The sequence below is a fragment of the Rhinopithecus bieti genome, unplaced genomic scaffold, assembly GCF_001698545.2.
Source record: "Rhinopithecus bieti isolate Rb0 unplaced genomic scaffold, ASM169854v2 scaffold_12478, whole genome shotgun sequence".
NCBI lineage: Eukaryota > Metazoa > Chordata > Mammalia > Primates > Cercopithecidae > Rhinopithecus > Rhinopithecus bieti.
Genome location: NW_016807367.1, coordinates 1,692,414 through 1,708,721, shown reverse-complemented (window position 1 = coordinate 1,708,721; position 16,308 = coordinate 1,692,414). Strand labels below are relative to the sequence as shown.

Genomic DNA, 16,308 nt, shown 5'->3' with positions numbered 1-16,308 from the left:
GTGTATATGTAAAGGGTTTGTTTTGTACACAAATGGGATTATACTAAAATAAGTAATGCCTATTTTTAAGGATAGGTTAAATTTGTGAATTATTATTTCAAATATATTGAATAAAATAAGCAAAAGCTATTGTTATTTACTGATCCTGGATTGTCTTAAAGAAAGTACTTGTGATATAACAAGAGCACAGTTCTACTTACTGCTAATGACAGAATATGTATTAAAAGTATTTTCATGTAAATGAAATTTAAAATATGGATCTTAAAATTTTACATAGCAATAGAAAGGCCTACAATTGCTAACACAAGAAAAATGTTTATAAAATCAGTATTACATAGAGCATCAGTGCATATGTTAGCAAAAGAATGAGACTATTTGATATGTCCTAATTGGAAAAGTCTCAAATACTTAAAAAACAAAAAATTGGAGCAGTTTATATACTACCATTTTTGTGAAAATATACAGAATATTGAAATATACAAAGGAATACTCAAGACACAGATTGCTTTTGACAAGGACAATTTGATCAAATAGAAAAAGACATTTATATATACACATACATAATACTCTTTGAATTTTACATTTTGCATGTGATTAAAAATCATTGAAATTGTTTTTTGTCTTGAGGCTTTTTTCTTTTTTTTTGAGGTGGAGGCTTGCTCTGTCACCCAGGCTCGAGTGCAATGATGCGATCTGCACTCATTGCAACCTCCGCCTCCTGGGTTCAAGCAATTCTCCTGCCTCAGCCTCCCCAGTAGCTGGGATTACAGGCACCCGCCACCACGCCTAGCTATTTTTGTATTTTTAGTAGAGATGGAGTTTCACCATGTTGGCCATGCTGGTCTGGAACTGAACCTCAGGTAATCCACCCACCTTGGCCTCCCAACGTCCTGGGGTTACAGGCATGAGCCGCTGTGCCCGGCCATTGAAGTTTTTAAATCATCATTGGATAATCCATATTTTCTGTGTTCACTTCGTGTAGTCTTAAAGGCAGTGTATTGATGCTGCAACTATTTTTTTTTTGCAATTTAGGTTAACCTAATTTTAGTCTACAAGCATTTTAAAGTCCAGACTTGTATCTGTCTTAACACTCAGTATATATAGCATGGTGTCTGGCATGTAGTGGCCTACTGTATTGAAGGAATGAACCTGCATGTCTCAGAGAAAGTAGGAAGACTACAAAACTGCTGTGTTCTATAATTTCCTTCATGTTCATCAATATCCTCGGATACAGGTATGTCAAGTCCTTAACCCCAGTGCCTAGTCTATTGTGAGCGCTCAGTGAGCGGTTCAGAGAGAAAGTAATCATTCTGGGTTGGAATATCAGAAAGGACTACATAAAGTTACTAGGTCCCAGGAAACAGTAACAGCAGCCATCTTACTGAGTTAAAAGGAGAAGTGAGATAATCCACAAAAAGCAAAATACATGTCTGTCAGAGGCAGAAAGGAACATGGGCATTTTAAGAGATTAATGGAAGGAAATGATGGATACAGGCTGATTGTGATGAGCTTTCTGTGCCTTCCAGATTGAAGTTAGTTTTTACATGCTGAAAGTAGGAATTGAAGAGAGAAAGCAAGGCCAGTTAGAGAAGCAGAAATATCAAGACAGTAGTTGTTCCAGAGCTTCTACTTTAATTTTTCACCCCTTTAATTTTTTAAAACCTTTCTACTCTGTCCACTTAATACATGCAGGTCTAAACTTGGGTGCATACTGTGCTGACTGTTGCTCTTGGAAGATGGTTTCCTTTGTAGTATTTCAGTTTGTGAGCAGATGTTCAGTGAGGCTGTATCTGAAAATTCTGAGATTTTGTGTAGCAGATACCATTTCTCCTCAGCCCTGTACTCACCACCACCACTACCACCTCTGCCAATTTGTTAGGGAGACAGTATGCCCAGTCCCACATGGTTGGTCATAATTGGTCTAAGACATAGAAAATCCTCTTCCACACTTAACCTAGTCTCTTGCAGTTAAGCCATATGACCTAAGTGCAAGAGTTCTAACCAGTAAATTGAAACCTCTTGAGGGTTTTCTAGACAATATCTCAAGAAAACTTCGTTTTCCTAATAAAGGGAAATGATTATCTGGTACTGCTGCTTGAGGGTGTAGTATATGGAGCAAGCATTTTATGCCCATAAGGTGATACATATAAGGGAAATGCAAAACAAGCTACAAAAATGTTACTCCTGACATCAAAACTGCACAAGCGCCAGTAGCCACTTCTCCACATTTTTTGAGAAATCCCTATTTGTTTAAACCTGGTTAAGTCAGTGGTTTCCTGTTTGCCATCAAGAAACCTCCCTGGCTGAGGTCTTTTCCTTCAGAGGCTCTCCATTTGCCTTCTGCCAGCGGAGCCAAGTGTGTTACCACCCTGGAACCACTTTTCAGTTTTCCTAGTTTGTGACTTTCAGGACCTCAAACCTAAATGAATGTGGTAACATTTTCAGTGGTGGTTTTGTTTTTTGCCTTTAAGAAACTAGATCCCAGGCCAAGATAGTTTTGTCTGGGAATTTTTAATTTGACTCCTTTTCGCTGGGATGACTGGCTTTAATGAAAATGTTTGTTCCAGCTCCCAACCTTGCATGTGCCTAAGTCTCCCACGTCAATGGTCACTTTATGTCTGTGCTTCTGGTTTCTTGTCTCCATTTATAAAAGTATCTTATAAAACGATAAAGGACTTAAATGCTTTTACTACTAGTTTGGAAGGATGCAACAAGTAACAAGTATATCCCTAGATAGGTAAATTGCACTTTAGCGTTAGTCCAAAGCCAAGGTTCTCATTTTTTAAAAAAGAAATTGGCTTACTACATAGAATTTTGTTATCAGTTAACCTGCCAGTTAAGACTATTCATAGGGGTAGGAGGCCTTAAGAACCACAATCATCTATATTTACTTTTTTTTTTTTTTTTTTTTTTTTTTTTTTTTTGAGACGGAGCCTCACTGTCGCCTAGGCTGGAGTGCAGTGGCATGATTTCGGCTCACTGCAACTTCCGCCTCCCGGGTTCAAGTGATTCTCCTGCCTCAGCTGGGATTACAGGCACGTGCCACCACGCCCAGCTAATTTTCGTATTTTTAGTAGAGACGGAGTTTCACCATGTTGGTCAGGCTGGTCTTGAGCTCCTGACCTCGTGATCCACCTGCTTCGGCCTCCCAAAGTGCTGGGATTACAGGTGTGGGCCACAGCGCCTGGCCTACCATTAACATCTTTATAATGTTTTTTACTAAATGTGAAAAATAAAATATAATTACAGGAATGTTATGTATTCTAAAGCCTCAGTTTCTCTAATGAATTCATTACAGAAACATCAGTTTCAAAAACTAATGTTTATACCAATGTCTGTAGCTTTTCTTAGAAAACTCAACCCTATTAAACTATTCTGGGGGTCTGCGTTTCATGAAGAACTCACAGATTGTTAGGGTGCAAAAGTTTATGAAGGGAAGCTGTGTTTAAACTTCCTCTTTCATAGTTATTTACCTTCTCATACTATGCCCTAGTCCCAGACCTAAGTCTTTGAAAGATAAGTGAAAGTTTAATTATTCAAAGTGAAAAGCAGGCCCTTTGTATCAGACACTTTGGAGACCACTGACTGAATGTGGGTCACTCCCATTCACTTCTGGCGTGACCAGTTCTGCAAGAGCCCCCCATCCAGCCACAAACACACCTCTTACTAACCAGCTCCCACACTGGCTTCTCTATTGACTCCATGGATAAACCCACGGCATACTGCCAAGAAACTAATGTTTCCCCTTTTTCTCCTTCCTCTCTTTCCCACAAGGTTCTATATTTTACTCAGCTCCTAAAGCAGTCTCAAATAAAAGTTCCACATGCTGACTCTCATCATCTTTAAAATGGCTCATCCTCCTTCCCAGCTTGCTGACCCTGTCCCTAGATCACTCACTTTTCTGTCAGATACTTGAACTGAAAGAGGCTCTTGTTTCAGGTTCGGCCTCCTGAGGAAGCCAGATTAACAAAGTTCATGTTGTATGTAAGCAAGTATTGACTTGATAATATTCTGTGGTAACTTTTATAAAGAAAACAAGCTTTAAGAAATTGAGTTTTCAGAGTATAAAGTATACTTTATACAAAGTAAGTATACTGTTTTCAAAACATTCAATTTGCTTCACCTTTAGCCAACATAAATATCACTGAATGCTAAATGTAAAAACCATTAAAAAACAATTTAATCCATATTCTTAGATATTCTGCACATTCCCATTTAGTCATTGCAGGAAAAAATGGTAGCACTAGCTATAAAATCACTTAAAACTAGACTCAAATACAAGTCCTACCACTTATTAGTTGCATAACCCTAAGCAAGTAACTTATCCTCAGTTTCATTATATAAAGTAGGGGAAATTACAGTACCTATAGATTATAAATTCTACATGGCTTTTAGTTGCATGTAGGAGATTTGTGTTCTAGCTGGAAAAATGTCATGGAAATCATTTATTTTAAGGAGTTTACAAAAATTCTTAAGATTTACATGCTATATTACACCTGGTTAACCCTGGAACCAAAGAATCACAAGCAGAATCAAGAGACAAAATTTAATATATGCACACAGTTTTATGTATAATGCAGCATCACACCATGTAGGGCATTTACTCTTATTTTATACATTCAGATATGTTTGAAACACTTCTTAAGGCTACAAAACAGAACATAGAAAAATAAACAGGAATATATTCAACACTTACAAAAAGTGATATGATAAAGAATATAAAGTACTAGTTTCCTTTTAACACTTCAAAAGATATGTATATATACTTTTTTTTACAAGTAACATCACAAATGATCACATCTTCACATGCTCTTAAAGTATTATTTGTACTCAGTGTAAGGCTATTATCGTTTTTCATACATAAAATTTTCTAGCTCTGTAACACAATGCAATTTTTAATCCATTCAAGTAAGTTCAACCCCAAAGTTGCCGCTTCCCAGCATTAAGACATGCACCCACCCCTCTTCTAAGATTTTCTAAAACTTCTATTTCAGGGAGAAAGACCTCTTTTAAAAAATAATCCCAATTAGTGGGAGAGTAAATGGCTGACACTAGTAGCAAAACCTTAGTTATTTGAAAATAACATATTGGAAAATGAGACATTATTAGGATTTTAAACAAAAACAATAGCATTTAGACACAAAGTAGGGAGCAAAATACAGTAAACAGAAATAGTGTAGCCAAATATGCATTCTCTTCAGCTACACTAGAGTGGACCTTGCTGAGTACCCTTAAGTAAAAGACAAAACATTACCTCATCTAAAAATGAAGGTAAAATAAAAGAGGCAAAAATAAATATTGCTAGTTTCTAGGATGGCTGAATGTTTTCTAAACCAGAAATGGTTAGAAAGGAACTTTATTGCACCAAGTCAATCATAAGCAAGTTTGCAGTTCACAGGCATTTTAATTCAACTTTGAGTCACAAAGAAAACAACACACTGCAAGAATACAGTCTGCATTAAATAAGATATATCGGCATTGTGGTCTGGGAAAACCTACTCTTGCCAGGTCAAGGCAGGGTCTGAGCTTAGGTCTGCCATGAAAATGAATTTGTGGGTTATCAGTAAACAGTATGAGGACTACACAGATGCCAGCATCCTGCTGCCAAGGAGGACATGGGGCAAGAGTTGAAGATTTGAGAGCAAATGAACTTGAAGAGACATACACAACACCAAAAGGAAAAGGGGGCTGGAATCAAGTTCAGCCAAAGCACCTAACACAAAAAACAGGTGAGCTTTGGTCAGTCTGTTCTTCAAAATATGTGTGATCATAATATGGTGAAGTTTCATAATTTTCCAACTCAAAAATACAAATGATCCTCAGTTCTATACTTTTGCCTCTATTCTCTTATAAAGAAATATGTCAACATACAGTATGACATAAACAGTTAAAATGAAGGACAAAAGCTTGCTTAGCCTTAGTTTGACCTCAGCATAAGGCAAAATCCCCTGGACTAATTAACACATTTAAAAACAAACTTAAAGGAAAAAAAGAAAACCAACCTTCTGCAAAGATTAATTTTAAAACTATCAAAAGTCAGTTCTTTTATTCCAGAGGTCACTGAGAAAAGTACCATCTACTAAAATTCTCTTTCAAGCACTTTTTCCATCATATCCAAGAGGTGAGATATGAGAAACAGAAAGCAAATCAGTGTTTCCTTCATGAACTATATTCTGTTACTCAATTGAGGTAAGACAAAGTAACAATGAAGACATGAATAGTATTTCCAATTTTTAAACATTTTCAGAAGCTGAGATCAAACCCCAGTCAATAAAATGCAGGACACTAGAAGCAACAACTTATTTTGGACTCCTGAGATCAAACACATTGAACTTTCAAATCTGGTGTTTATGTCAATAAGTGATTTTCATTAAAATCAGGTAAGCTAGTCCTACATAAAAAAGCATGAGCTGAAAGTAGCGGACCCTCTATCTTCTCATTCCTTAACTGAGCCACTGATGTTAAGAAAAAAATGGCTTAAGCGGTACCTTCAACAACTATTCTAGTTTAGAAGGTGACAACAAATTCCTTTCAACTGGTTCTCTCAAAAAATTTTTTCCACACAACCATCCCAGTCTTTACAATTTTTTACCTAGCACCATCATAATAAAATGTTATCTTTCAAAGTGCTCTCTAAGATCCTGTTACATTATCTAAATGCTAATCACTACTCAAATCAGCAGTTACACAGACGTTAGGTAATTAAAACAGCACAGAGGTAAATAACCATTATTACAGTACAGTGGCGATTCACTGAGCCCAGCTGGCATCCAAACATTCCCATAGGTTATCAGAGAACCCAGAAAACTCATCTGTTTCAGTTTGTCAAATTCAAGTGAATTGTATTTTCTTAAGTAATTTGCTTTACAAAAAAAGAAAGTCACCGCATCTGGTTTTGGCTAGGTATATTACACATGGCATGCAAAGAGAAATTACTACTGTGTTATTTGCATAGCACTCAAACTTCCTGATCAGAAGATAATCTCAACATAATAAAAGTGGATTTTCACATTGGTATGTACAAATAAGAAATACAAGCTACAGTTATTTTTACAAATAACACAGATGAGTGAATACTGTGTTAATTCAGAGAGTCCAATCTCCAAATGAGAAGAGTGCAACATGCAAAGGGAACCTCTAGTGAATACTGCAAAGACTGGAAGAAAGCAGGATGGAATTTGTTACCTACCTAAGGGTAACAAGCTATAAAATGCAAAGCAAAACCATTTTCTAGCAGCATCCTCTAGAAAAGAACTAGAAAGTCACAATCATATTATCTTCTATACGATAGTTCCAGCCCTGACAAGTAGAACATGCAAGTGTAAAGTGAAAGTGATACACAACCAATGGTGCAAGGGGAAAAAACAAAACAAAACAAAAAACAAAAAAAAAAAAAAACAGTAACTCTAGAAACCTGTCAAGCTAAAAATTTTTAACATTTCTTCTCACAAAATATTTAGAATCTGTCAGTGCATTAGTGTTAAAGTGGCATTAAAAAAACTTCTGCAGTTCTAACTGATGCAGATTATTTTCAAAATGCATAGCATCTACATTTCTTTCGAGTAGGCACCATGATATTTACACCAGTGCTAAGAATTCTTGGTGGAAACAGCCATTTCATTGGATTTCCTACTATTCTTCTATGCAATCTCAACAAATACCAAAATTCAAAAATATACCTTATGAATATTAAAAGAACTATATACAACATTGCTAAGACACAGTTAATAGGCTGCCTTATGTGAATATTAAAGAGAAGACATTATTCAAGTTTGACAGATATTGAGATGAAAGGCCTTTGGGTTGGAAGCATTTTAAAAGACAACAGTGTTTTAGGCTGAGAATTGTTTGAGCCCAGTTTATGACTAAGGCATTGCATAATAAAATATACATTTCTATTTGGTGCAACGTTATGTTTGGAATCTATAGTGTGTCAAATGGTATATTTTCTTGTCACTTTAGTAAACACTATAAAGCACACATTTCCAACATCTGAAATCAAACTTATAAACTTATAAGGAAAAAGCCAAACACTAAATCTATAATGTTTTATATTAAGCTGTTTATAAAAAATACTTTAACAAACTTATCTTCTACTTTTTACGGGGACAGTCACTTGATAAATAAATCAAACAGATTCTGAATGAAGATAACTGGCAATGCCAGGAATTAACCTGTCCCCTTGAAGTCATGTCCAAAATGTCTTGTCCAGTATGGGAGTGAAGGTAAGGGGGCTGGGGAGGGGAAAGAGTTCCAATTGGGGTTTTACTTTATTGTATTTTTTTAAAGCGTTCAGAAACATTCCACCTAAGAGTTTCTGTTAGAAAATACTTCAGCAACAACCATCAAGTGTGCTGTCCCCTATGGCCATCTCCCATCCCTGATCTCCTCCTATCTCCCCTAAATGGTCGTCCTCTGACATTTCGATGGTACTGATAACCTTCATCCCGACTTCTGCTTGGCTGTCCTTTCCAGGACTCCTCACCTCTCACATGTTGATATCCACCCCTACCAGAATAGCCCCAATCACTTTTGTACTTCCTGCTTCCATAAGTTTGATTATAGAACTGCTTAGATCTACCACTTCTCAAAATATTAGACACTTCGTTTTCATCTTCTGAACTCTCTTCTTTTGGTCTTTGCACTCTGCTATCCACAGAGTTGGCCCCAGGGCTGACCACATCAGCAGCAGTCTTAGGATCTTTTACTTTTTCTGTTTTTTCTTTCAGACTTTGAATGGTCCTTTTAGGTTCAAGTTCAACAGGCACAGTTTCTCTCTCTCTGTTTAGAATCTGAGTGGGAGGATGAGCCTTTCCCTCTGCTACAGGAGGGATGGAAGACAATGCCATATCTGCCTTTCGTGTCTGGGATGATTGCTCTGTCCGGCCTTCTTCTGGCTTATTGCTCACACTTGCTTCAGGGAGAGAATGTACATGTTCACTCCCGGCTTCTGGAAACTCATCTACTGTTGAAACTGAACCACAATCTTTAGACAGATCCAGATTTTCCAGAGACAGATCCAATTCTCCTTTCTCATCAGAGGGCAGGACAATATTCTGCCTCATTACTGGATTTTCTATGAATCCCTGAAAAGGGTACCCATACCAAACATGAGGAAAGAAAGGAGATGCAATAGGAACTGGGCCTAAGAATGGATTGGGTCCAAAAGATGGTTGGGGTAACATATTCTTGCCACTTAGTGACTCTTCATAATCAGCATGCAGAAGCTGCCCAGGGGTCTCAGATTCAAGATCAGCCTGGTAAGACAATTGTCCATGACTTTCGGACACCTGAGATGGAGGGATAACCAGAGGTGAAGAAAATGTCGGTGGTCCAATCTCTGGCTGTGGCATTTGACCATTAACACTGGCCTCAGTCTGCATAGGAAAGTGGGCATCAGTACAGGTACAGTCACTTTCATTTTGAGCAGCAGGAGCCTCTTGGAACCAGGGATTATGAGGATAAACAGGGACAGGGACCTTTGGGTACATCCTGCAGGCTGCCAGGTAGGCCTGGTGCAGCGGGTACAGGTAAGAATGTGGGGCCCACATAGGACAACTGTATGCCTAAAGAGACACAAAACAGTTAAATAAACAAAAGAGGAAAAAAAAGAGAGGTTTGGGTGCATATCAATCTACAAGTACTAGGCTCAAGGTAAGTTTCTCATGCCTACAAAGACCACATAATCTATAGTCCAAATACTAAATCACTGTAATAACCAACATGAAAATGAATTACAAAATTCACTGCTTTAAGACTCCATTGCTTGCTCCTGTCCTAAAACCAATGTGAAGTCCTCATAAGTTGATAGGAGGTAGTATTTCCATCACTGACTGTTTAGCTAGACCTGCATTCACATTCTGGCTCTACCACTAACTCATTGTGCCACCCCATGCAGGCCAGTTAACATCTGAATTTGTTTTACTGGGAAAATGCCAGTATGAGAGTAGATGATCTCCAATGTTAGGACTCCACAATTCTAGGAGCCCCCAAGAGTACTCCAAATGTAAGGATTAAGTTAGACCTCTAATCAGGGAGGGATAATGTTGAAAATTAAATATTCCAAATCCTTCCTCTGCAAGATTTCAGCTAAAAACCAAAATATGAAGAAAGTATAACTGGTTAGCTAATTGGCTAACCAATTAAAATCAACATTAAATATAAAATTAACCAATTAATGCAGCAGATGGTAAAATAAGTTTCTTTTTATGAAAGTGGTCAGCAGGCTAAGGTAGGGTACTTCATTTCATAGTTTGACTGTCTAAAACCCACAGAAACTAATGTAGGACAGGAGAAAACCTAACTTTAACAAGGACAGAGTTCTCTAACCTAAGAAAAGCTATTTCTAGACTGACCATTTCCCAAAGGAACCTCTGCTCTTCTAGTCAACAACCACACTATCTTATATAGGAGGATGTACACGTTACTTCCTTTGATCTTTTCAATAATGGAGGCAGGTGAAGAATATTACCCCCATTTCATAAATGAAAAAATTAGGCCCAGATACACTACATGGCTTGCCCAGGGAAATTCAGCTATGGAGCAGAACTTCAAGCCTAGATTTGCATCTAATTAATTCCCAAGTGAGGGCATTTCCATTAGGCTGCCCAAAGATGAAGCTATGTCTTGAATATACTCACAGGTTAAGCCACCCCAGTCAAGAGAAAAAGCAAGTAAAACTGGAGCCTCTACTAGCACTAAAAACAAACGATATAGTACTGAAAATGCTGGTTTTTAAAATAACGAGATTTAGCAAATTTTAGGTTACTGACTGACAGGATAAGAGTTAACACTAGTAATAATTTAAAACAGTATTAATGAATAAACTGACTTTAACATGATAAAATGTAAATACCTTCACACCAAGATTGAAGAAGAATCGAAGAATATTCTTATCTAAAAATAAAGTAATCATTTGTTAAAATTATGTTATCTGCAGAGCTTTTATTTATCATCCTCATTAAATACATAGTTCTAAAGACAATTTTACCTACTATAGTTGTTTTCTCCAGCCTGTGATACAAAACACAGATAAAAACCGTAATAACATAACATAAAAACAGGCTGTTACCAAAGGTTAATTCCAGATTCAATATGCTTTGTCTGTTAGCATGTAAATCCCAAAATGGCTTACATTGAAATTTTTATCTTACTAAAACTGAATCTGGGTAAAGGACATTCAGGTGCTTTCTTTCTCAACTTTTCTGGGGGTTTAAAAATTAGGAAATGAAAATGTTGAGAATGGTAAAATCAACATAAAACCTAACTTATTAGTAGCATCATTAGGATAATATTATTCCAAGTATTCATTTACCATGAGCCAGTTACCCATAAACACAAACATCATACTGACTAATAAAACATTCACATAATCCAGGTAAACAGCATATAGTAGTCATTGCATTACTCAGATTTACAGATATAAAATTTTGCAAACTAAAAATGAGGGAGGGGCAAATTCCTTAAAATAAAGGGGAAAGTAAATTTTAAAAGAATTTTAAACAAAATAAGACATTAAATATAGTACTTTAACAGCCACTACATACTATATTTGCTTTTCTCTGTAACTTTTTCATGGATGCATGTGTTAGTTCTGAAATGCAGACCCATGTTTAGGTATCTAATTAGTGAAAATTATTATGATCTTAATTCAGAATGGTTTCAAGTCCGTTTATGTAAAAAACACAGAAGGAGGTATCATTACTTAGCATATTAGCATTAACAAGTATGCCAGAAACATTAAAAAAATTTTTTTCTGGGCTAGGCGCAGTGGCTCACGCCTGTAATCCCAGCACTTTGAGAGGCCGAGGCAGGCGGATCACAAGGTCAGGAGATGGAGACCATCCTGGCTAACATGGTGAAACCCTGTTAGTAGAAATTTTCTCTACTAAAAAATACAAAAAACGTAGCCAGGCATGGTGGCAGGTGCCTGTAGTCCCAGCTACTCAGGAGGCTGAAATGGGAGAATCGCTTGAATCCAGGAGGCAGAGGTTGCAATGAGCCGAGATCACACCACTGCACTCTAGCTTGGGCGACAGAGACTCCATCTCAAAAAGAAAAAAATTCTAATACATTTTTCTAATAAATCAAGCTGAAACAAGAATGAATGACTAATAGCTAAACCTCTGCTGTCCTTCCCATCCTTGAGCTTACTAAGAAACCAGACCTCTGACCTCTACTTACATCTTTTCATTTCTTACTAAGCTTGTTTGGACATTATAAAGTCAATTTGAACTTGGAGAAGGAGCTCACCTTTAGGTAGGTCCTCCCCAGTGTGACACAGTGAATAAGGTGGTACAATGGCTCGATCTCCCTTTTCATTACAAGGAAACCCAGGATAGAGTGGGTCTTGATAAAGGCTCAATGTCTGAGGCAAAGGCATCAAGGGCTGGTTAACTGCCTGTATTGACACAGGAACTGGAGAGGGTGTTAAATGAGCTTGGGATACAGCAGAATCAGGTCCAGTGGTCAAAGTCTGTGTCACTGACAAAACGGGAATTGGAGCAGGGACACCTACAAACAAGAAGAAAAGGAATCAAAAATGACAAAAGATGAAAATCTTTACAAATATGCTTACATTAACCTATAAAGAATGGTATATAACTGATACAGCCAACCTAAAGTAGTACCTTTTAATATCAACCAAGGGCCCTCCTGGACACAAAGAAGGAAATATGCCCAGGACACAAGCTTTGAGTCAATGTCTTCTAACAGTAGCTCTTGCAGGCACGTGTAAGACATGGGGCTGGTCAAGGGATTCATTACGGGGCCATAAAGAGCTGGCCCATGAAGGAAGCATCAAACCGTGGTGCTAATTAGTGCTGAGCAACCAAAGCAACCAGCTCAAACATCATGCTCCTGAGATTATGAGGGCGTATGTCAGATGAATACAACACCAAATGAACATGGTCTTTCCACACTGGAAGCAGAGCAAAGCAGAGTATCACAGAAAGCTCTGTGAGGCTCCACATACCTAACCCTGCTTGGAGGTCAAACTTTCACTCAAGAATTTGAAGTCTCTGACTAGAAAGGTGTTTTGGCTGGCTAGATTTTCTAAACCCTTCTCTAACCTGTTGGTCCAAAAGTTGTAGGTTCACTTGGCCAGGCTGGCACAGTGGCTGGTAAAGAAGGCACCGCAGGAGTTAGATGTACCTCTGGAGAAACTAGAAGGGGAGCTGGATTTGACAAAGACACATGTTCTGCTGGCTTCTTCAAGAAGGGGGTGAATAGGGGAAGACAGAAAAAGACAAGAGGTCATTTTACTTTAACACTAATTCTAACCACCAGATACATATTGAGTTGCCTGCCTTTTATACAAATGAAGTACAAATAGCCCTTTATAGTCTTAGAAATGTAAGAGAAACACACAGAAGCTAAAGATAATATGCAAACAAATTTGATCCTAACCAAGGGTTGCCTACCAACAAGGACTGTATTTTTTAATACAGACAGGGTTTCACCATGTTGCCCAGGCTAGTCTCAAAACTCTTGGGCTCAAGAGTTGGGCTCTACCCGCCTCGGCATCCCAAAGTGATGGAATTTCAGGCGTGAGTCACTGCACCTATCCACTAGCAGAGTTAAATACAACACAATACTTTTAAGGCAAGTGAGCAAAATCATTGAAATCTTGAAATTCATGATTATTTAGAAAAACTCCTCATACAACTATATGCTTCCTGGCATTTAACATTTAACTTTCTCTACTCTTGTATTAGGATCAAGAACTAAAATGTCTGCTAGAACACAGGTTCATCATGAAATTTGTAAATTGGTATTTTTTTAATGCAGATTTGTCAAATCTTTTCAATCAGTACATTCCCTCCCATCTGTGAAATAACTGATGCAGACAAGTCTTTTAAATTTTGAAATAAAGCAGAAATTTATAGTTTCCCTTCAAAAATCTAATTTTCAAGCAAATCTACCAAAGTAATACAAAGTATCAACTATAAAGGTAACAAATATACTAAAAATGAATTCAAAAGAATGGTCTCAATGTCCAGAAAATGGTGGTTATTTCTATAACATTCCATAAATATCAAGAACATTCTAGACTAACATCAGAATACATTTAAAAATCATAACCACGGCCAAATTGTGATGCTAGAAAAAATTCTCCATTTCCCATACTGATGTCTTCTGTTGTTAAATGATCCTATATACAGAGCAAAGAAACCCAGAGAGTAGAGCATTCAATATTAAATACAACAATATACTTACTTGTTCTGCAGGAGAAGGGCACTCTAACTTCTTTGACTTTGATGGTGACGAAACTGTTGCATATTTATCATCGGTAATATTCTTTGGAAGCAAAAAAAAAAACAAAGTTTTGTATTTCAGAGACCCACATTCTGGAATAATTGATGGTTTCCTTTTATAATTCACCCTACCTATATCCGACAGAACCCTCTCACCACTGAGTATTTTTTCCAATTATATCTTATCTTCAACAAGTAGGCTAACTTCGCCTGAACATCTTTTTTTTTTTTTTTTTTTTTTTTTGAGACGGAGTCTTGCTCTGTCGCCCGGGGCTGGAGTGCAGTGGCCGGATCTCAGCTCACTGCAAGCTCTGCCTCCCGGGTTCACGCCATTCTCCTGCCTCAGCCTCCCCAGTAGCTGGGACTACAGGCGCCAGCCACCTCGCCCGGCTAGCTTTTGTATTTTCAGTAGAGACGGGGTTTCACCGTGTTAGCCAGGATGGTCTCAAACTCCTGACCTCGTGATCCGCCCGTCTCGGCCTCCCAAAGTGCTGGGATTACAGGCTTGAGCCACCGCGCCCGGCCTGAACATCTTTATTATATCAAACTACTGGGCAGTTTTCACTGGGGGCGAGGCTTCAAACAGTATACTCTTCTCCTTTAAAAATATCACTCTAGAGGGACAGAGAATAAAAGCTACTTTCTAACAATTCAGGCAGGGCACCCTAATGTACCTTGAAGACATAATTTGTGAGTGACTTCTCAATCCCCATCATCTTTTCCCTGCTTTTCTACTTTCCTAATACATAGCTATAAAATTTTGATTTTCACCTTCTTCCACTTCTTCCTGCTGTACTATCACAGTATTAAAGAAAAAGAAAAGATGCAAGTAGTGTTTAAAACTTTTACCTCCAATGTGCTTGGTTCAGGCTTTTTATCCAACTGATTATGTCCATGAATAGAGTCTGCAGCAGATCAAGATTAAAAAAGACAGCATAAGCCACCAGTCATGTCTGAACACAGAACAACAAAATACGAAGATAGAAGAAGCCAAAAGTATTATTTGAACCATGTTTAGCCAGTGAAAATGTAGTTTTTAGAATAGCATTTAACATGCTTTAGTTTGAGTCAATGCTTCTCTACAACATTCAAAATATGTGACATTAGATAAACTACTTAACAACTTAAAAAGTGTTCCTTCCCAAATATATGGCACTAAGCTAGTCATCTAAAAAGATCTCTAGCATCTGCTTTCGAATGATGAGATAACTTACCTTTGTCTTTTCGTTCTTCTGTATCCATTCTCCGCCTGCTTCCTTTTCTATCACTTACATGTGATGATTTTCTCTGGACACACGGGTTGCTACTCTGAGAAGCTGACTGGCTGACTGATGAGCTCTTTAAAATGAACAAAACCCAACATTTTGTGTTAAAGATTTACCCACAAATATACGAACAAATCCTGTATTTAACCTTATTCTTCATACTTCTAAAAATCTCAAAATTCACAGCCCTGTATTTTTGAACTGAAACTAAAGAAGATAGAATCTAGGGTCCATAATTAATTATACATCCTAGATTAATAGTCTTATCACAAAGTCGAAAGGATTAAGCAATCAGATTTCAGCCTAGATTAGTAGACTTAATCTTCATATCCCTATTTCTAGGAAGCCACCCTGACCAAACCTTTACCCTACAACTTTTCTTTACAAAAACAACATCTTCTGTGCCAACCTTCCAAAAAAGTCATCGTAGTGCCATATTTTTTGGTGGGGAGTTGGGGAGAACCTAAGTGCAAATTAGCAAATACACTGCACTAGGATTCTTATCAATGAAATGCTTACTGACTCTCAGCAAATCACTTAAACTCTGCATGAGATCAGGGACTGAAACAAGTCAGGTTTTTAAGCTAAATTATCATTGAAGGTTCTAGGTTCCTGTTTTAGTATTCTAAATAAATGTTACACACAGCTAAGAGGAGGATCTCGGTCTTCTCTAACAGGAGTTTTCTAGAAAACAAATTTGAGCCACTATCAAAAGCAATCAGTATTAAACTCCTTAGTCTAAAATGATGAGTACGAAAGACCCCATTCTTTTTTTTTTTTTTTTTTTT

The 16,308-nt window shown here is 37.5% G+C and overlaps 1 protein-coding gene across 1 annotated transcript in view; it reads right to left on the bottom strand.

The window, feature by feature from the left end:
- Positions 1–4,532: 4,532 nt before the first annotated feature.
- OTUD4 (OTU deubiquitinase 4) overlaps positions 4,533–16,308 on the bottom strand; it is a 48,079-nt gene continuing 36,303 nt past the window's right edge. Inside the window, 7 exon segments of the mRNA XM_017881527.1 lie at positions 4,533–9,566; positions 10,856–10,896; positions 12,253–12,513; positions 13,071–13,209; positions 14,218–14,298; positions 15,105–15,160; positions 15,470–15,593. Of these exon segments, the coding sequence (XP_017737016.1) occupies positions 8,346–9,566; positions 10,856–10,896; positions 12,253–12,513; positions 13,071–13,209; positions 14,218–14,298; positions 15,105–15,160; positions 15,470–15,593 (1,923 nt within the window). The 3' untranslated portion in view covers positions 4,533–8,345.